Source organism: Thunnus thynnus, chromosome 16 (assembly GCF_963924715.1).
Source record: "Thunnus thynnus chromosome 16, fThuThy2.1, whole genome shotgun sequence".
NCBI classification, from domain to species: domain Eukaryota; kingdom Metazoa; phylum Chordata; class Actinopteri; order Scombriformes; family Scombridae; genus Thunnus; species Thunnus thynnus.
In genome coordinates, this window is record NC_089532.1 from 7005273 (window position 1) to 7022263 (window position 16991).

At 38.1% G+C, this 16991-nt stretch overlaps 1 protein-coding gene across 2 annotated transcripts in view; it reads left to right on the forward strand.

Moving 5' to 3' along the window:
- The first annotated feature begins 5209 nt into the window (after window positions 1-5209).
- Window positions 5210-16991, forward strand: part of paplna (papilin a, proteoglycan-like sulfated glycoprotein) — a 28629-nt gene continuing 16847 nt past the window's right edge. Inside the window, exons 1-6 of one of the 2 annotated variants that reach the window (XM_067614320.1) lie at window positions 5210-5452; window positions 8128-8190; window positions 9402-9505; window positions 14562-14622; window positions 14930-15032; window positions 15183-15313. In XM_067614320.1, coding sequence (XP_067470421.1) covers window positions 8134-8190; window positions 9402-9505; window positions 14562-14622; window positions 14930-15032; window positions 15183-15313 — 456 coding nt within the window. In that variant the 5' untranslated portion in view covers window positions 5210-5452; window positions 8128-8133. The remainder of the gene's footprint in view (window positions 5453-8127; window positions 8191-9401; window positions 9506-14561; window positions 14623-14929; window positions 15033-15182; window positions 15314-16991) is intronic. The other variant, XM_067614319.1, reaches the window with a different exon arrangement.

Genomic DNA, 16991 nt, shown 5'->3' on the forward strand with positions numbered 1-16991 from the left:
TTGGTTTTGTAGATAGATAATGTATTTGCTATTAAGGCAAATAAGAACCTTAAAGATCCTCCCAGACATGTTGTAGGACATAAAAAAACTCCCTCTCTCATTGACAAATCCCAAATCATTGAATATGTAAATATTTTTCATCTCAAAAGTTTAACTAGTAGACACAAGATGTCTCTTACTTCACTGTAAAGTCTCTTCTCAGTGTTCTCAGAGACCTCAAGTTTCTACATCACACTTATGGAATTTGTATATTGCGTCGCAGCTGGCTCCAAACTAGTTGTGATGTCACAAATCACGCTCATAGGTACACGTCTTAAACTCAGATTTAAGGTGAGCTCAGAAGATTAATGTTAAACCCTCCTTCTAGTGTCAAACTCTCCACAAACGTCATTCTGCACAGCGAGGCTCAAACATCCAACTGAAGGAAGAAGAAAAAGAAAAACACAGTTTGTTCTCAGTGATTTGTGAGACACAGAGCTAGAGTACAGGTAATTTTTAACATGCACTATTAAAGGTACACTATGCAGGATTTTCCTTAAAAAAACAATGTGTAGACTCATACAAAAGTAATCCCTCTCTAGAAGTGTGTGGCGGTGTATTTATCTACAGAGACTCTGCCCTCTGCCTGTATTTTCTTATTATTTTGCTTGTGTTTGGGACGTTTCTGGGTGTCAACCTTTGGCAGTGGGTATGTAGCCCCCAGCCAATAACAGCACCCAGGTGTGAGGTCAGGACTTGTAGCATAGCAACCAGGTTACATCGCTGTCTCCGTCTTGCTCCTCTGCTCCGCTCTGCTCTCCTCTCTGTCTCTGTGTCATGGATGTATAAAGAGCTGCAGGTCTGTGTGTCTGCCTGACCGAAGGTGGGGCTGAGCTACACACACGCAGAGCAGAGAGACCACAGCAGACAGGGTGAAGCTCTGAATTCACACAACATCTGGTAATGCAGCACCTTCCCGCAGGGTTGTGGGGAGGTGTGGGTGTGTTTATTTGTGCTTTAGAACGTAACCGCCGAAAAACAATCAGAAAATAACATTTTATTTATCTGATTCACAGCTTTGGTCTCGCCAGCACTGCCCCCTCTCTTCATTCACTCTCTCTCTCTCTCTCTCTCTCTCTCTCTCTCTCTCTCTCTCTCTCTCTCTCTCTCTCTCTGTGAGGGGAGGAGGGGCCGACTTTGAATGCTGTGTGTTTACAAACACCAACTGACAAATCCTGCATAGTATATCTTTAATACTGATGCATCAATGTGTAAACTGTCTAGTGGTTCCCAACTTATATGTCGGGCCCCTCCAAAGGGTCACAAGATAAATCTGAGGGGTTGTGAGATGATCAATTGGAGAAGAATAAATCTGAGAGTTTTAGAGGGAAATGTCTCTTTGGTTGAACTGTTAACAACTCATAGACATCTGAAACATGACAAAGAGACACAACTACACACTGATTTTATACAAGACCTCACAAGACAGAAAGGTTTTGAAGCCATTGGTTTCATCTTTAACAATCAAAAGTAGAAAAGTAACTAATAACGACAGCTGTCAGATAAATGTAGTGCAGTAAAAAGTACAATATTTCCTACTCAACTGTAGTGGGGTAACTATTTCATTACATTGCATCACTGTTTATCTGACAGCTATACTGTGGTTGCAAATGATATTTTACATACAAAACATATCAGCTGATGAAATATGATCCATTAGTATACATTAAAGGAGACATATCATGCTTTTTGTGATTTTCTGACATTTTTATATTGTTATAATGTCGGATGTCTATGTTAAATTCTAAAACTTGAGGAGAATGTATGTAAAAATGTCAACCTGCTCAGACGCTTCGTTTGTATGTAAAGTTACCTCTATTTCCTCATCGAACTGACATCAGATCATTGGCACATGCACACAAACGGCCGGCCGTTCAGTAGTACTCGACGCTAAGGTTGTTCCACAGGTTGTTCACATTGTCCACTCACATATTTCGGATCGAATTCAGGCTCAGACATGTACAGATGAATTTGAGAAGTTGACATATCGAGTAAAGGGTGAGAAAAAGAAGTGAAATCCTACTACTACTGTTTGTTTACATAGTGTCTGGAAGCCAACCAATCAGAACAGAGTGGGATCATTGGGAGGGGATCCTAAAGGGGCAGGAACTCAAATGGCCTGTTTCAGACAAAGGCTGAACTGAGCAGCTGTATAAGATAAATAAGGAGGTTTTTTTAACTGTAAATCATGCAAAGATATTCCAGTAGAACCCCAGAATAAAAATATAGACCCGGACATGTTCAGGATAAGATTATACTACCCAACAGTACGTAAAATAGTTCAAAATCAAACCAACTACAACAGTAAAATGCTACTTACACATTAATACATCAACAATAATAAAGTAATAATATAATATATGACAGCATGACACTCACAGGGGCCATTTTATATACTTGAAACCGTGTATTTTTCCAGTGTGGTCAAAGGATCTGAGTACTTCTTCCACCACTGCCTTGGCTTATACTATATGTCATATAGTAATGAAAGCACCCTTGCACTACACAGAAAATATACAGCAGTAAATACTGTGCTACAAACTACTTATTATGCTGTATATGTTTGGAGAAACTGGATGGACGTGGTGTGTTTTTTCATGGCTATAAATAGTTGGCACCGTTGATTTTTTTTCAATGAAATGGTTGAGATGGATCTGGAGGAGGACACTCAAGTTGTGTGTGATGGTTCATTGAATTTAAGTGGTGTTTTGACTGACAAGAGGCTGAATAGACGCCTATTTTGCATTTTGGTTCAAACTCTTCCTCCTTTCATAAAGGTTCTGGTCACCTGTGAAGTGCTATGACTTTAAATATTTATTCTGAAGCCTGTGAGTCATTCATTCTGGCCTCAACATGTAAAATGATCTTTCAGCGTCACCAGAAAAACAAATATGTGGCTTGAATGTGGTTTTGGTGGTATATTTGGCATTAAAAAAGTTTTTCTTTGGTTTACTCACTCATATGAAAAAAAATCCTGAGGCCACCACGGCTCTCTCTGGCTCATTCACACACACTTTCTGAATGAATCACAAGCACACACACAAAAACTCTCCAGAGCTCTTTCTACTGAAACAGTAGAAAGTTAGCTCAAGAAAAGTACACATTACAGAAGGAATATATTTTTATGTAAGCCCACAGTCATATAACTCTGCACAGTTTCAGTAGTTCTGGGTGTTTCTTTTTAGAGGCGAGTTTGAGAAACCTCACCCCCCAAAAAAGAAGAGAGGAGGAGCAGTGGGGAGGGGGGAACTTTTGGGGGAGTTGGCAGATGTTTAAACATAGCTTTAGTATAGTGGCTGTGGTGGTTTCCTCTTATAAACCCAAAATAGTCACTTTTCTATGTTGCTTTCATGCTATTTCAACGTGTCTGGGATCATATGGCGATTTAATATCAGATTCTTTTGAGAGCTGTTGTGTAATTTTGTGTAATTTAATAGTTGAGAACATAAAATCAAAGATCAACTTCAGGGACTGATTAAATTTGATTATTGCTTTTTAAACCCTGATGTTCCTTTTTTATAGCTCAAAAACATACTTAACATCGTTTTATCAGCTTCGTATTTCATAATGTTCCCTAATTTTACGAGAGTTGCTCATAAACATGATTTTGAACTGATAACATTTGTCAGAAGTGCTGTAAAACATGGTTAAATACATTGTATGATCTTGTGCTCTGTAATATATCTGTGACTGTTGTTGACAGCACTTTATCCAGAACACTTTCTCTTATTAGAGTTTTGTAACAGTTTGTTTGTAAGACGTTTGGGAGTCAGACCTCTCTGGAGTCTAACTGACTCCAAACATAAGTAATGCCACTATGTAGGATGACATACTGTTTGTCCTGGAATTACTTTATAAATATAAAATAAATATGGCTTCATGCATAGCCCATATAACATATAAAACAGGAAACATATCCTTATTTCATGTAATAACAATGTTTATGATCATTCTGTACTCTGTTGTCTGCATCAAAATGTGCAAGCCCACATTTCTGTCAAAGGAAAGGTTACCACTTCAATACTTTTCTACATATTGGGTTTTAATAAGGTCAGAATAATACTGATTGGTCTTTTTTGGTTCAAAAGACCAATAAATATTCAGGACAAACTAGTATTGGTTTGAGATAAACACAAGGAATAGAGATAAGGCTCATTAGGTGTTACCATGGGTAAAGACCTTCATTTACAGGACTATTAAACAATTGAACTCAATACAATAATATGTTCACAGAATTATTAATAACTGATGAATTGTGGACTCTAAGTTCTTATAGTGGCTGTCAACATCTTTGCACTGTCAGAATGTGTATTAGTTTAGATATATGTATTATATGTATTATATTCACATATACTCTTATATTCATTCTTATGTGTCAAGGAACTTATGTATGATTGTATTATAATCATGTGTATATATGGTGTGTATGTGTGTGCTGTAAACCAGTAGTATTATGAAAATGTACTGTGAGAGAAAAATGGAGTCTTGGGAGATTATCCTTAAGCTAAAAGAACAAAAATAAACAAAAAGAAGAAGAAGAAGAGAAAACATTTAATAAGAAAAACAGTTAATTGAGTATTTTTTTAAAAACTCAGATCACTGCAGTGGGATCTATATGAAGCCAAACAATGAGGAAGTAAAGCCAATGTGAAAATACTGAAGGTTAAGATCATCATATTGAGTCCTACTGAACACACAATCCAGTGAATTTCTCTTTTGACACAGTAAGGCAACATTTGGGACCCATTTTCAGCTAGAAATGATAACTCTGCCTTTCCATTAGACCCAAAACTTCCCAGGGAGATGACTCATGAAGATAACCCTGGTATTACATGTGTGGCATGTGCAGTGGGAGAGCATGATAATGACGCGTTGGTCACAGCAAAGTGGGAATAAACTTTCTCAAAACCCCATTTAGGATATGCTGATGGGGACCTTACAACAAACGAACACTTTGATTAGCTGTTATTTTTATAGCCTAGTCCTAAATTACAGACTGTGCGTCAAAGATCCTCATCTCTGTCAGGAGGGACTGTAATTGGCCTCGATGCGCGCTGGTTAAAAAGCGCGGTGATGACGCCGCGGAGGAGGTTTAACCAACAGGACTTTCTCTTCTTCTTGTCGGTTTCCTGTTGGACGCAGAGAGAGAGAGAGAGAGAGAGAGAGAGAGAGAGAGAGAGAGAGAGAGAGAGAGAGAGAGAGAGAGAGAAAGGAGGGGGGAGAGAGACAAAGAGGTCCAGCCAGATAACCGTCCTCATATATCCAGGACACCACAGCTCCTTTCAGACGCATCTTCAAGTCAAAGCTCCGGAAAGAAACCAGCTGTCAGCTCTTCTGCGCCCTGAACCGTCCTCCGCGAGGATCCAGCAGCGGTTAGGACTCCAAGAAACCGACTTTTAAACCAGTGAACAGGGTGAGTAGCCTGATGATTTCACCTAAATGACACTGAGGGCTTTCTCTGATATGGTATTTTCTTTAGATGGCTTATATTAGAGGAAATATCTTTTGGATTGAGGAGGAGCTGGCTGCTCAGCGACAACAGAGGCATTCATTAGCGAAGATGAAAAATAAGTTTCAGTCTGGGAGAAAAGCTTAAAAACAAAGTGTTAAAAAGAAAGTGGATCAATAGGAGAATGAACCACAGAAATATCACAGCAGCATTATAGGAATATCAGAGAAGATAAAATAGGTCTGTAGCCTATAAAGTCATTTTACCACATCGAGATACCCAGGAAGACACAGGGATCAGTTAATCATTTACAGTCCATTTATTATTGTGTCTCTTAGAATAATATAGTGGAGTTTTTACCCTCGTTTTGCCAGATTAAATCCAGAGATATAGTTCGAGACTGACCAGGTGCCCAATGTAGACAAACATCACACACAAAACACAGAACACAAGACTCTGCTTGCCACTTGCTGATTGAATAATTGTTAATTCGTTGGATAAAAGCTTGTAAAAGCCTGAGATTTAAGAGTTTTAAGAGCTGGCACAATAAAAACGTGAGTGATGAAGGAATCTGACAGGGGATTTTTAATAGTTTATTGCTTGGTTGTGACTGGTAAGATGTTCAATCTGAGTTTGGATCAGTGCTGAAAAGATCAGCTGGTTAATTGATAAGGAAATACAGTTTTTTTTTATAGTAGATTAATCATTTAAGTTATTTATCAAGCAAAAAAGATCAAGTGTTAATGTTTGCCATGACTTTAACACTGCAGCCTCCAAACGGATGTTGTTGTTTTTGATATTTGTTCAGTAGCTTTGTTGTTTTGTAGGAGAAGCCAGTAACCAAACATTCTTATTAAGGGCGCTTGATTTGACCAGGTTCCTTCCAAAACACTCAACTATGTAGAGCTGCAATGATTAATTGATTAATCAATTAGTTTTTAACAATTTTTGGGGGCAAAAATGGTAAACAATCTCTTGTCTAGCTTCCCAAATGTGAATACTTTCTGGTTTTCATGCTCTTCTTTATGATAATAAAGTGAGTATCTGGGTTTTGGATGATGGTTGGACAAAACAAGACGCTGTAAGCATGGCCATGGGCTCTGAGAACTTGGGATGAAGAAAATAATCGGTAGATTAATGGATAATGAAAATAATCGTTAGTTGCAGCCCTAATGATTATCTCATGTTACACTTAAGGTTAATATTCAGTAAGACAACTGCTGACATTATTAGTTGATCAATCAGTTCATTTATGGTTATAAATTGAACCTTTTTGGCTTTCAATTGATCATTTAAAGTCATTTATCAAGCAAAATAGTTTTATATATATAAGTTATATAAGTATTATATCATTGTAACTTGAATATATTTATGTTTTGGGTTGTTGGACAAGCAATTTGAAGATGTATTATTTGGCGCTGGAAACCTTTATAGACTAATGAATTAAATTATTAATGGAAAAACAGTTAACCTATCAATTAAGAATGGAAATAATCGGTATTTAGGTGTTTCTGTCATGTAGTGGAGGGATGTTGGACCCCCCTTTTCCTTTGTACAGAGTTATTGAGATGTGGGGGCTTTTGGTGCAGTGTTTCTGTGTGCATGTGTTTGACAAAGACAGATTAGATATTGAGACTGTCTCTGACTCTCCTCACTGTTGGGGCATTTGGTGGCCAAGCCTGGCAGGTCAGAGGTGGTTTGGCAGCTCCAATAGACCCCCCCGCCCTCCTCCCCTCCCCCCGCGTCTCTTTGGGGGCAGGAAACCCTCCATTTGCCCTGGGAAAAAACAAACAGCCACTCCATATGCAACAAAGGATACATTTTTAGCTCAGTTAAGCAATTAAGTGACGAGATAGTGGAGGGAAATGATAAGGCTGGAGGTGTCACAACTTAGCTTAACTTAAAAGAGCCGTTTCCCTATAAAATGACCGATGAAGACGATGATGGGTGTTCATGCTTGTGTTATTGTTGCTGGAAAGTGAAATCCACATAACAGGTTGAAAAAAAAAATCCTACAAAATGTTTAATTTCCTTTCCAAAACCACGACATAAACTCAGCGATGCGTGGCGGTCAAACTAACCGAGGCTGGTTTTTCATGAGACATTCATCAGTTACAGAAACACTACTAACTAGACGCACACAGAGCATACGGATGCTCATCCAGCTGTCGATTATCTGCTGCGGTTGGTGGCTGCAAACCAAACCACAGAACACACTGTTGCATCATGTACGTTTAGTGTGATCATCTGTGCTCTTCACATACTTGAAAATCTGCAACTAAGTCTTGACTACACCCTGATTTATAACAGATTTGTATGCTCGGCAGTATTTTAGGAAATGCTGTAGGGCAACAACGCATTGATATCTGTCAATCAAAACTGCAGCTGATAATGTATTTGGATTGTTTCGTTTTTACAGTTTTGCATCAGATAATCAGATGCGAATGAGTAGCTTTGCTCAGGGATCTCTTACTGTCTCTACTTGCTATTGTAAAAGTTGACCTGTGTCTCACATTAATCTCTGTTTCCTGTCTATTTGCCCTGGCTTGTTTCCGAAAAAAGTTGCTCAATGTCTAATAGCCTCTATTAGTCACAGTGATTTACTGGATGTCTCGTTCTTTTTTTTTTTTTTTTTACAGAGAACAATGAAGATGCTCCTGCCTCTGGTAATCCTTCAGCTGTTCTTGGCTCCAGCACTCATGGTAAACTCCCAGTGGATACATTGTGGATACATGCACACATACTAATAAAAAACTATGAAAGCTGCATGCAAATTCCCCAAATACAAATATCTGAGACATCAAGCTGCTCTAATAATAATTAACTGTTATAATCTACATCTAAACTACTAAATGCTCTCTTTTAAACCTCAACAGTCCATACAGTATTTTTGATGTAATGCATCTGTTATGTAAGACTAGGTCCAACATCATATATTGGTAATGCAACATAATGTCAAGGATTGTTGCAAATAGTATGTTTGTGACATTTTTGGCTGACAAATACTAGTATATTTAATTATTAAGTCTTTTTGGGGGGCTTTGTCAATCTGATGTTTTTATGTTTTACAAAATGTAATAAGGGACAACAAAAAAGACTCCGGGTATCCTTACTTCACTTTTATAAAATATAAATTCTGTGCATTTTAATCTCTGTTATATGAATGATTTATCTCTTATGTTTACCTCGCGAGTTCACGACTTCACAAGATCATGCGAGAATCCATCTTGTCCGGCTTCAAGTTATGCGTTTGTGTCGGACTAATCAGCGTCCTTTGAGGATTCTCATATTATCTTGTGATCTCGCGAATCCAGCTGCTTTGCAGGTTAAGACAGTGATAGACAGATAGTCAGATCCAATCACCTGCCAAGTATTTTTTTTTTGAAAGTGCCTGCCCTTTACCGAACAGTTTCCAAGAAGGTTCAGTGTAACAAACCATCTGGCGCGTCAGGTTATAGAAAACCAAAATGCTAACAAAATTTTGTTTTCTCATTTATAACAGTAAGACAGATCTTCCTTTTGCTCAAAACTTTCTTTGCAATCACTGTATAAAAATACATATCATGTTAGATTTGGTTGACAAAAGAATCTAACCTTAAGGTCCATTTAGTAGTTGTTCTTGACCTTTTGATCATATCACACAATCTTCCTCTGCAGATGGAGTTTGCGCAGTTTATCATGGAATTATAGATGTTCAAACTTCCATTTTTTTCTGAGCACTTAAAGGACCTCTCATCCATGTTGCCATAAAATACTGAAGTTCATTCTTGACCTTTAAAACAGCAGCTGACGAACCAACCTCACCAGACGTAATGATAGATTGAGTTTGAAAGCAAAGAAAAAGCTTTATAACATGGGTTAATGTGGATTTTTACTTTGTGATTAAGTGTGTAAGCTGCTATTTTGTGTCCAGGTGCCCAGTGTGGATTACTGGGATACATGGGGCCCTTATGGAGAATGCAGCCGCACTTGTGGCAGCGGCGTGACCATGAGAACTAGACGCTGTATCACTCTCAGGTATGTCTTCTGCATGTATTTTCAATGTACCTACATATACATCAACATTCCTGTATACATGTATTAACACAAACTGCATATGAGCTCACAGTTAGTCATTGTGAGGCCCTGAATACACACTCAAACAGGTCTTTTATCCTCCATGAATAAAGCTAATTGTGAGGTTCATGGGCACGCTCTGTACTGTATCTTGATGGTAAAAGTATGCCTCGAAGTCATGAGGACGTAGACTTGTCTTATATCCAAAACAGACTGCAGGGAGGGGCCTTTTGACATTAAAAGGACTTTTCTTTGTTGGGTGTTGCCTGTTGGCTGCTAAAGAGGATCGGATGGGGAGAGAACATTTCTATCTGCCCCTTTTGGTTAAAAAAAAACCACAGAAGTGGTATAAAAATTAAACACCAGTTCTGTTCTTTTAAAGTAGCATTTCTTTATGTATAGTTTTCTCTCCATTTTTGTGTTGCTTCTAAATGCTGCTGCTCTTATATCTGACAGCACAGAGGAAGGAGTGATAAGTGTTGTTGCCAGCTTACATTATAAATATTATGTTCAGAGCTTCTATTGCTGGAATCCAGCCGGCATGTTGCCTCATGTAACACATACTGTATAGTGATCTGTATTCATGATCTGGGAAATGGTGTGTGTCTTATTTTGTTTTCCCCCGCTTAGTAATGGAAGAAGTACTCAATTCTTCCACTTAAAGTTAAAATGTCAAAGATTTTTATTCAAATAAATGTCTGTTAAGTCACTATCTATCGCCGAATGAGGTAACACAAAGGTGATTAAGCCTTTGGCCCACTGATGAAAGCTCTTGCATCTGCAGTATTATGATTATTACGAACTGAGTGTCAGTGGCGACTTTGCCGCCATGCATTCAAATCACAAGCGGCGCAGTTTGTGATGCGTTTTCCATCACCCAGTGGTTGATCCCAGAGAGGGTAGGCGGACCTAATGCAAGAGACTCGCTCTTCAATTTGCTTGTGCTAGCATGACGTCATACAGCTAGCGACACTGTTTAGATCTCTGGGAGTGAGGTCAAGTGAGGTCCAAAAACACACCTGCAATTACCGCTTAACGTCATATGGTGCCGCCAAAGAAAATAAAACAAAGATCTTTGAGATTGCCACTTTAAGTAAAAGTATGAATACAGAAATGTAAAAAATTATCCATTACAAGTGAAAGTCCTGCATTCAAAATCTTGCTTAAGTAAAAGTACAGAGGTATTATCAGCAAAATGTACTTGAAGTATCAAATGTAAAAACACTTATTCTGCAGAAAAATGGGCTTATTATTATATATACTGATTATTATATATGACATTATTACATTGTTAAAACTGGGGGCTTTACAATCAGTACAGTAATACAACATCCTCTATCCTTAGATCCTCAATTCAAATAAGGCAAAAAATCCCCCCAAAAAACATTTTAACAGGGAAAAAATGAAAGAACCTCAGGAGGAGCAACAGAGGAGGGAAACCCTCTTTTAGGATGATTAGACATGCAATAGATGGACTTTGGACTTTTCTCCAAACTTTGCATTTTTGTAAAATAATTTCACCTGTTTGAGCTTCAAACTGTTATTTAAATGAAACAATCTGACACGTTTAGAGGGGAAATGTCACTTTGGAGGAGCTGCTAACAACTAGCCACAACTAGGCTGGACTGCAACAGAGGGGCCAGCTTTATAAACATAAATGTCCAGCCCTGACTGAGTGACTGAGTGACTGAGTGACTGAGTGACTGAGTGATGAAGTTACACCATTTGTTGGCTGAAGGTGGCCGAAGCTAAGTATCCCAGAATGCATTTCAACCCAACCGGCAGCTGCAGAACTGTTAACATGTCACTTTTTAATATTTTTTGAGGCGAGAAAGTAACCATTTAGAATCGCAATATGCGGTCAGTTTATCCAAATAGCACCTGTTTAGACGATCGGCCGGTTAATGTCCGTCTTCATCCACATCAACGTAATTTACTGCATCACTCTGTCAATGAGGTTATTTTTTGTGAGAAAAAAATGTCAGTGGAACTTTGAGTTGAGATTGTTTTGTCACAGTAGTCAGGTAGGTGTATTGAAGCTGAGCTGCTGCTGTCAACAGGCAAAGTGATTGCAATGATGATTGAAAATGATACGCCAAGTCCAAACTTGATATTTAGAAAGGCCCTATCTCAGATTGGCTTCTGTCAAAGCCCGGCACACTTTCTGGGGGCTTGGTCTCCATGTGTCGCCACTTCCTGTATCCATCGTTTCCAGCCATATGCGAGGTTTTGACCTACTCTTGTTGTAACAAACCAAAAAAACTTGGGTACCACTGGTTTAATCTTTAACAAAGCCGTTTATTTTATAAACTCAACATGTTTTTTATGTAAAATGTAAATCTGAGAAACGACTAGTAACAAAAGCTGTTGGATAAATGTAGTGAAGTGAGTCAAAAAGTACAATATTATTCCCTAGAAGATACTGTAGTACAGTAGCATAAAACACAGTACCTCAAAATTGTACTTAATTACAGTATTCCCCCACCACTTCCACTTCAATTGTACTTCAACCTCTAATCAAAGGTCACTGCTGCTTCAACTTTTCCTCAACTCTTCAACTTGCTATATGCAAGTCTTTGATTGAGCAATAACTCTGATGGTATTTCATAAAAAGAACAAGATTAATGGAGGGGAAGGGGGGTGGGGGGGTTTGGAAGAAAGATGCCCCCCAGGCAGAACACGTCTGTAATCAGCCATTTCTTTAACATGTCTAAACAGTTTTCTGATAGTACTTGATATTTTGTAGTCGCAGTGAGCCATGACAGGTCTATGAAGGCTGCTTGATGACGAAGTTTTGATGTTTTCCATTAATCTGTTCAGCAGTGCTGGATGCTTGCTTTCAACATGTTTGTGCAGTCAGTCAGTGAGTCAGTAGTGAGTCTTTTTCCCCCATATCGAATGACGAATAAAAGGGAGAAGTCCTGCCCACTATTTCTACTTCACTGGATGGTTTATCGCACCTTTAGATAACTGTGATTACACTGGTTGAATCATTGTGTGCTTTACAGGAACTCCCATTTTGCAATTCATTCTTTATTTTTTTACCTGGCCTCCATCAAGAAGATCCAGTCTTTAAAGGATTTAAAGCAGGCCCAAGTTTGTTATTTTGTTAAACATGGAATAAATCTATGCACTTGCAATTTATAATCTTAATTTTGTACCAATAGTTGTCACTTTTCATTTTAAAATGAAAGTACTGGTTGATGCGCCAAATGTTTATTTTCCATTCCAAGCTGAAAGGTTGCAGGCTGGATGTTGTGAATAACTGTTTGGACATGTTTTAGTTTCAGTTTTGGCGTGCTGACAGGAGCGTGTCTTCTCTTCAGGCTTAAGGGCAGGTACTTTTGGAGGTGACTTAATCATGAGTTACCAGCATGGCTGGAAGGGAGGGCAGCACAACAATCTGCTGTCTCACGGCTCACCGCTGCGAGCGTGTATGTTTGTACGAGGTTTGGGTTCAATAGTGCTGATGTTTAGGCTTCTGCTGTCTGGGTTTTCCGGGCACAGATTAAAGAGGAATGCCTCTAAATGTCAGAGCTGTACAGTTTCACCTAGTCATTAAGTTGATTTTTAGGCTGATGAAAATACTTTTTTGTGGCTTAGAATTTAGTAGATTAATATAAAAGTCTCCACTGACAGACAGTTCTTGTACTGTACATTACAATAATAATGATAACTTCATTTGTACAACACCTTTCATACATACTATGCAGCTCAAATTGTTAAAGAAATGGTGGCAAATAAGCGTTAAAATGCAGTAAAGAAGGGTAAACTAGCAATAAAATTTCAAATAAGATTAAAAGAAATAAGTAAACATTCAGTAACCAGGGATAAATATATAAGGATAAGTTACATGGCGGATATTTATGTTCAAGTTGTTCCACGGTTTTGATCTAAAATAATAAAGCATTGCTTCTCTATATTTCTTTGCTTTAACTGTCAGTACATTTAGTGCTGTAGTGTTCAATGACTTAAGGCAGCAGCTGGGAGTATAGAGGGAGAAACAGTCAACTAAATATGGAGGTGTTAACCATTCACAACATTCAGTTAAAAATAAGGGTTTAATGTGTAATGCTCGCTTTTACTAGTTTTTGCGTCGACTCTGGCAGCTGCATTTTATACCAACTGAAGTCTGTTCACTGATTTTTTTGGGTAATCCATTAAAAGAGTGTTTTTGGAGATTTTTTACATCAGGAAGAGCAAGATATGGTCTGAATTTTGCAATATTTCTCAGGTGGGAAAATGCTGATGTAGTCAATATGTTTACTAAGGTTTAAACCCTCGTCTATGATGACACCCAGGCTCTTTGTCTCAGATTGAGTCTGCTTTGCCAGAGTCCACGTAGAATTTTGCCTCTTTTAACACCAATAACTGTAATTTCAGTTATGTCTTCATTTAATGTTAATGTTCAGGTTTGAGCGGAACGACTTCATTGTACTTAAATACTGTTTTGCCTCCTGATGACTGTAAGAGAATCATGTGTAATATTCTGTGGAAGATCTGCTTTAAGTTAAACGCTAACATCAGCATGCTAACATGCTCACTATGACAATATTAACATGCTGAGGCAGGAGATGTTTACCAATGTTACCATCTTAGTTAGAATGCTGACATGTTCTTTTTAGCACTTAACACAAAGTAGAGTTTGTGTTTCAGTACTTCAGTATGATAGATGGAAAGTCAGAGGATCACCAAAGTTGTCACAATTCATCCTGAGGGAGACATGTATGTTAAATTTCATGACAATCCATCCAGAAAATGTTGAGATATTTCACTACAAATCAAAAATGTCAACCTTACTATGATGCCAGAGGAAAAGTCAGTGTATCACAAAAGTCTTAAGGATTCATCCTCTGGGGAGCATAAATGTTTGTACAAAATTTACAATAGTTGTTTACATATTTCAGTCTAGACCAAAGTGGTTGGCCGACTGATTTGCACCCGCGTAGCTAAAAACAACTCAGGTATGACTTTAACCAACAGCGTGAAGTATTCATGCTTTCTTTTCTCCATACAGGACTGATGGGGGACACAACTGTGTGGGACCAGACAAGTCTTATCGCTCCTGCAACATCCAGGTGAACAAACACATCCAAAACAACTTCTGCTTTCAATTCTTTGTGTGATAGAAGCTCTTTGTTTGTCGTATTTATCTTCAGTGTTTGCTTGGTTTATATAAATCCTTAACTGAGCTGTCTCAAGGATGAATAACAGCCAGCACTAAAGTAAATAACAGTGTTCTCTTTAAATGTTGAGCTTCCTCCCTAATTAAATAAACCTGATGTGTTATATTGTCTGTGTTAGTTAGCCATTTCACTTTGTTTTAAACCTGTATTCATGTCTGCTTAATTGTGTGTTGACCTTTGACCTCTTTGTTCCATTCAGGACTGTCCAGAAGGATCCAGGGATTTCCGTGAGGAGCAGTGCTCCCAGTTCGATGGGACTGACTTCCAGGGGAAACGCTACAAGTGGCTCCCTTATTATGGAGGTTAGAAGCAAAGCAAAAGATTAGTGTTTTTGGATTCACATGACTGTAACACAAACTGGCAATACAATCACTAATGACTGTAAAACATAGATTAAAATTAAACGAGAGAACTTAACATTTACCCTGAAATGATGCTCATCTCTCTGGCAGCTGAGAACCCCTGTGAGCTGAACTGCATGCCAAGAGGAGAGAACTTTTTCTATCGTCACCGCACCTCCGTGGTTGACGGTACACCCTGTCACCCCGGACGGAGGGATGTTTGCGTGGAAGGAGTCTGCAAGGTAGACTGCACGGGATATAAGATGAGATGAAAAGATCAAATGAACGTTACATCTGAGAAGCAGAGAGGGGGTTTCCTAGAAGATCTGTGGTAGATCTGAGGATATACCACACTAAGATCTGAAAGTATGTGTGGTGTTCAGAATCTTTTCTACTGTATTAAGATGATAATCAGTGTAGAGCTGCAACAATTAGCCAATTAATTGATTAGTGAATCTACAGAAAATTAACCAGCAACTATTTTGATAATGGTATAATCGTTTTAGTAATTTTTTAAGCAAAACTGTCGAATATTTGCTGGTTACAGCTTCTCAAATGTGAGGATTTGAGGCTTTTTTGTCATATATGATAGTAAACTGAAGATTCTTCATGGTTTTTGAACTGTTCATCAGACAAAACAAGACATTTGAAGACATCACCTTCTACCACTGGAAAATTATACCTACAATTTTTACAAATTTTAATTGAGAAAATAATCATCAGATTAATAGATAATGAGAATAATCATTATAATCAGCCCTAAGTCAGGGTCATTTTCTATGTTTCACAGACTAAGGATTTCTTGGATCATTACTTAAAAAAACAAAAACATCAGGTTTACACACTGGTTATGAAATCAGATGGTAATCTCTGAGATAACATCCTCTAAGGCCACCAGCAAATAAAGCTTTGATGAACCACATTTATTATCCTTAAATGTGACTCTATAAACTTCTTTACTCTTAACCTACAGTACATTTGTTGCGTCTAAGAGGCAGAGGTGAAAAAGAAAAAAGGACACTTCTACCACACAAGTTATATCTAGGTTTAAGATTCATTTTAATGCTTCAAAGCATCTTAGTTGACCAGTGGAAAGACCTAACCGTGGCGGCATTTTGGCCTCTGAAGGGCAGAACTTGGTCTTCTTCATATAGTTTCCCAAACAAAAGTGTCCTATAAGTTCAACATTTTGAGAAAGATTTACATTTCATTAGTCTCAACATGTGCTTGCTGACTTTTCCCGAGGACATCCCCACAGAGGAATCCCTGCTGTCACTTTTAAGTGCAGTTTAATTGTCTAATAACTCAAGTGACATTTTTAAGATCAACTTGTTTGTTGACCAAAGGAACATATTATTATCTATTATAGGCTTATGTAATAGAAATGTAATTCCTTTTAAAATGTTCTGCTCTTAGTCTGACCCTGCCCTCTGTCTTTTAGTTCATCATTCACATAATATGAGCGGCACCATGACCAAACGCTTAGCAGAGGTGAAACAGTGCATGTTAAATGAACTTTGCAGGTTTGTTTTAAGAAAAATAACTAATAACCAAATCTGTGTTGCAGATTTGATGTTATGACATAATTAATATGTCCCACCCATATTTTTTAGTAAAACAAAGAGAAAATATTTCAGAGGTTTAAAGCCTCACTTTATTAATCAGAGTGGACGCAGCCAAAGGAGCCCAACAGCAGGATCAAAGATTAGTTTCACTATGTGGTAATGTCAAACACTTCTCCTGTCCTCATTCTGTTCTCATGTAATTATTGCAAGAACCTATTAACCTTTTCCTCAGGAAACACCTCCACTGTTTAACCTCTGACATCACGTCTATATCAGCTAGTCTGTGGATAGCAGCAGCTGCCCAAACCTCACTCTGTTCACATGTCTTATTTTTAAACATTATTGCTCCTTTATC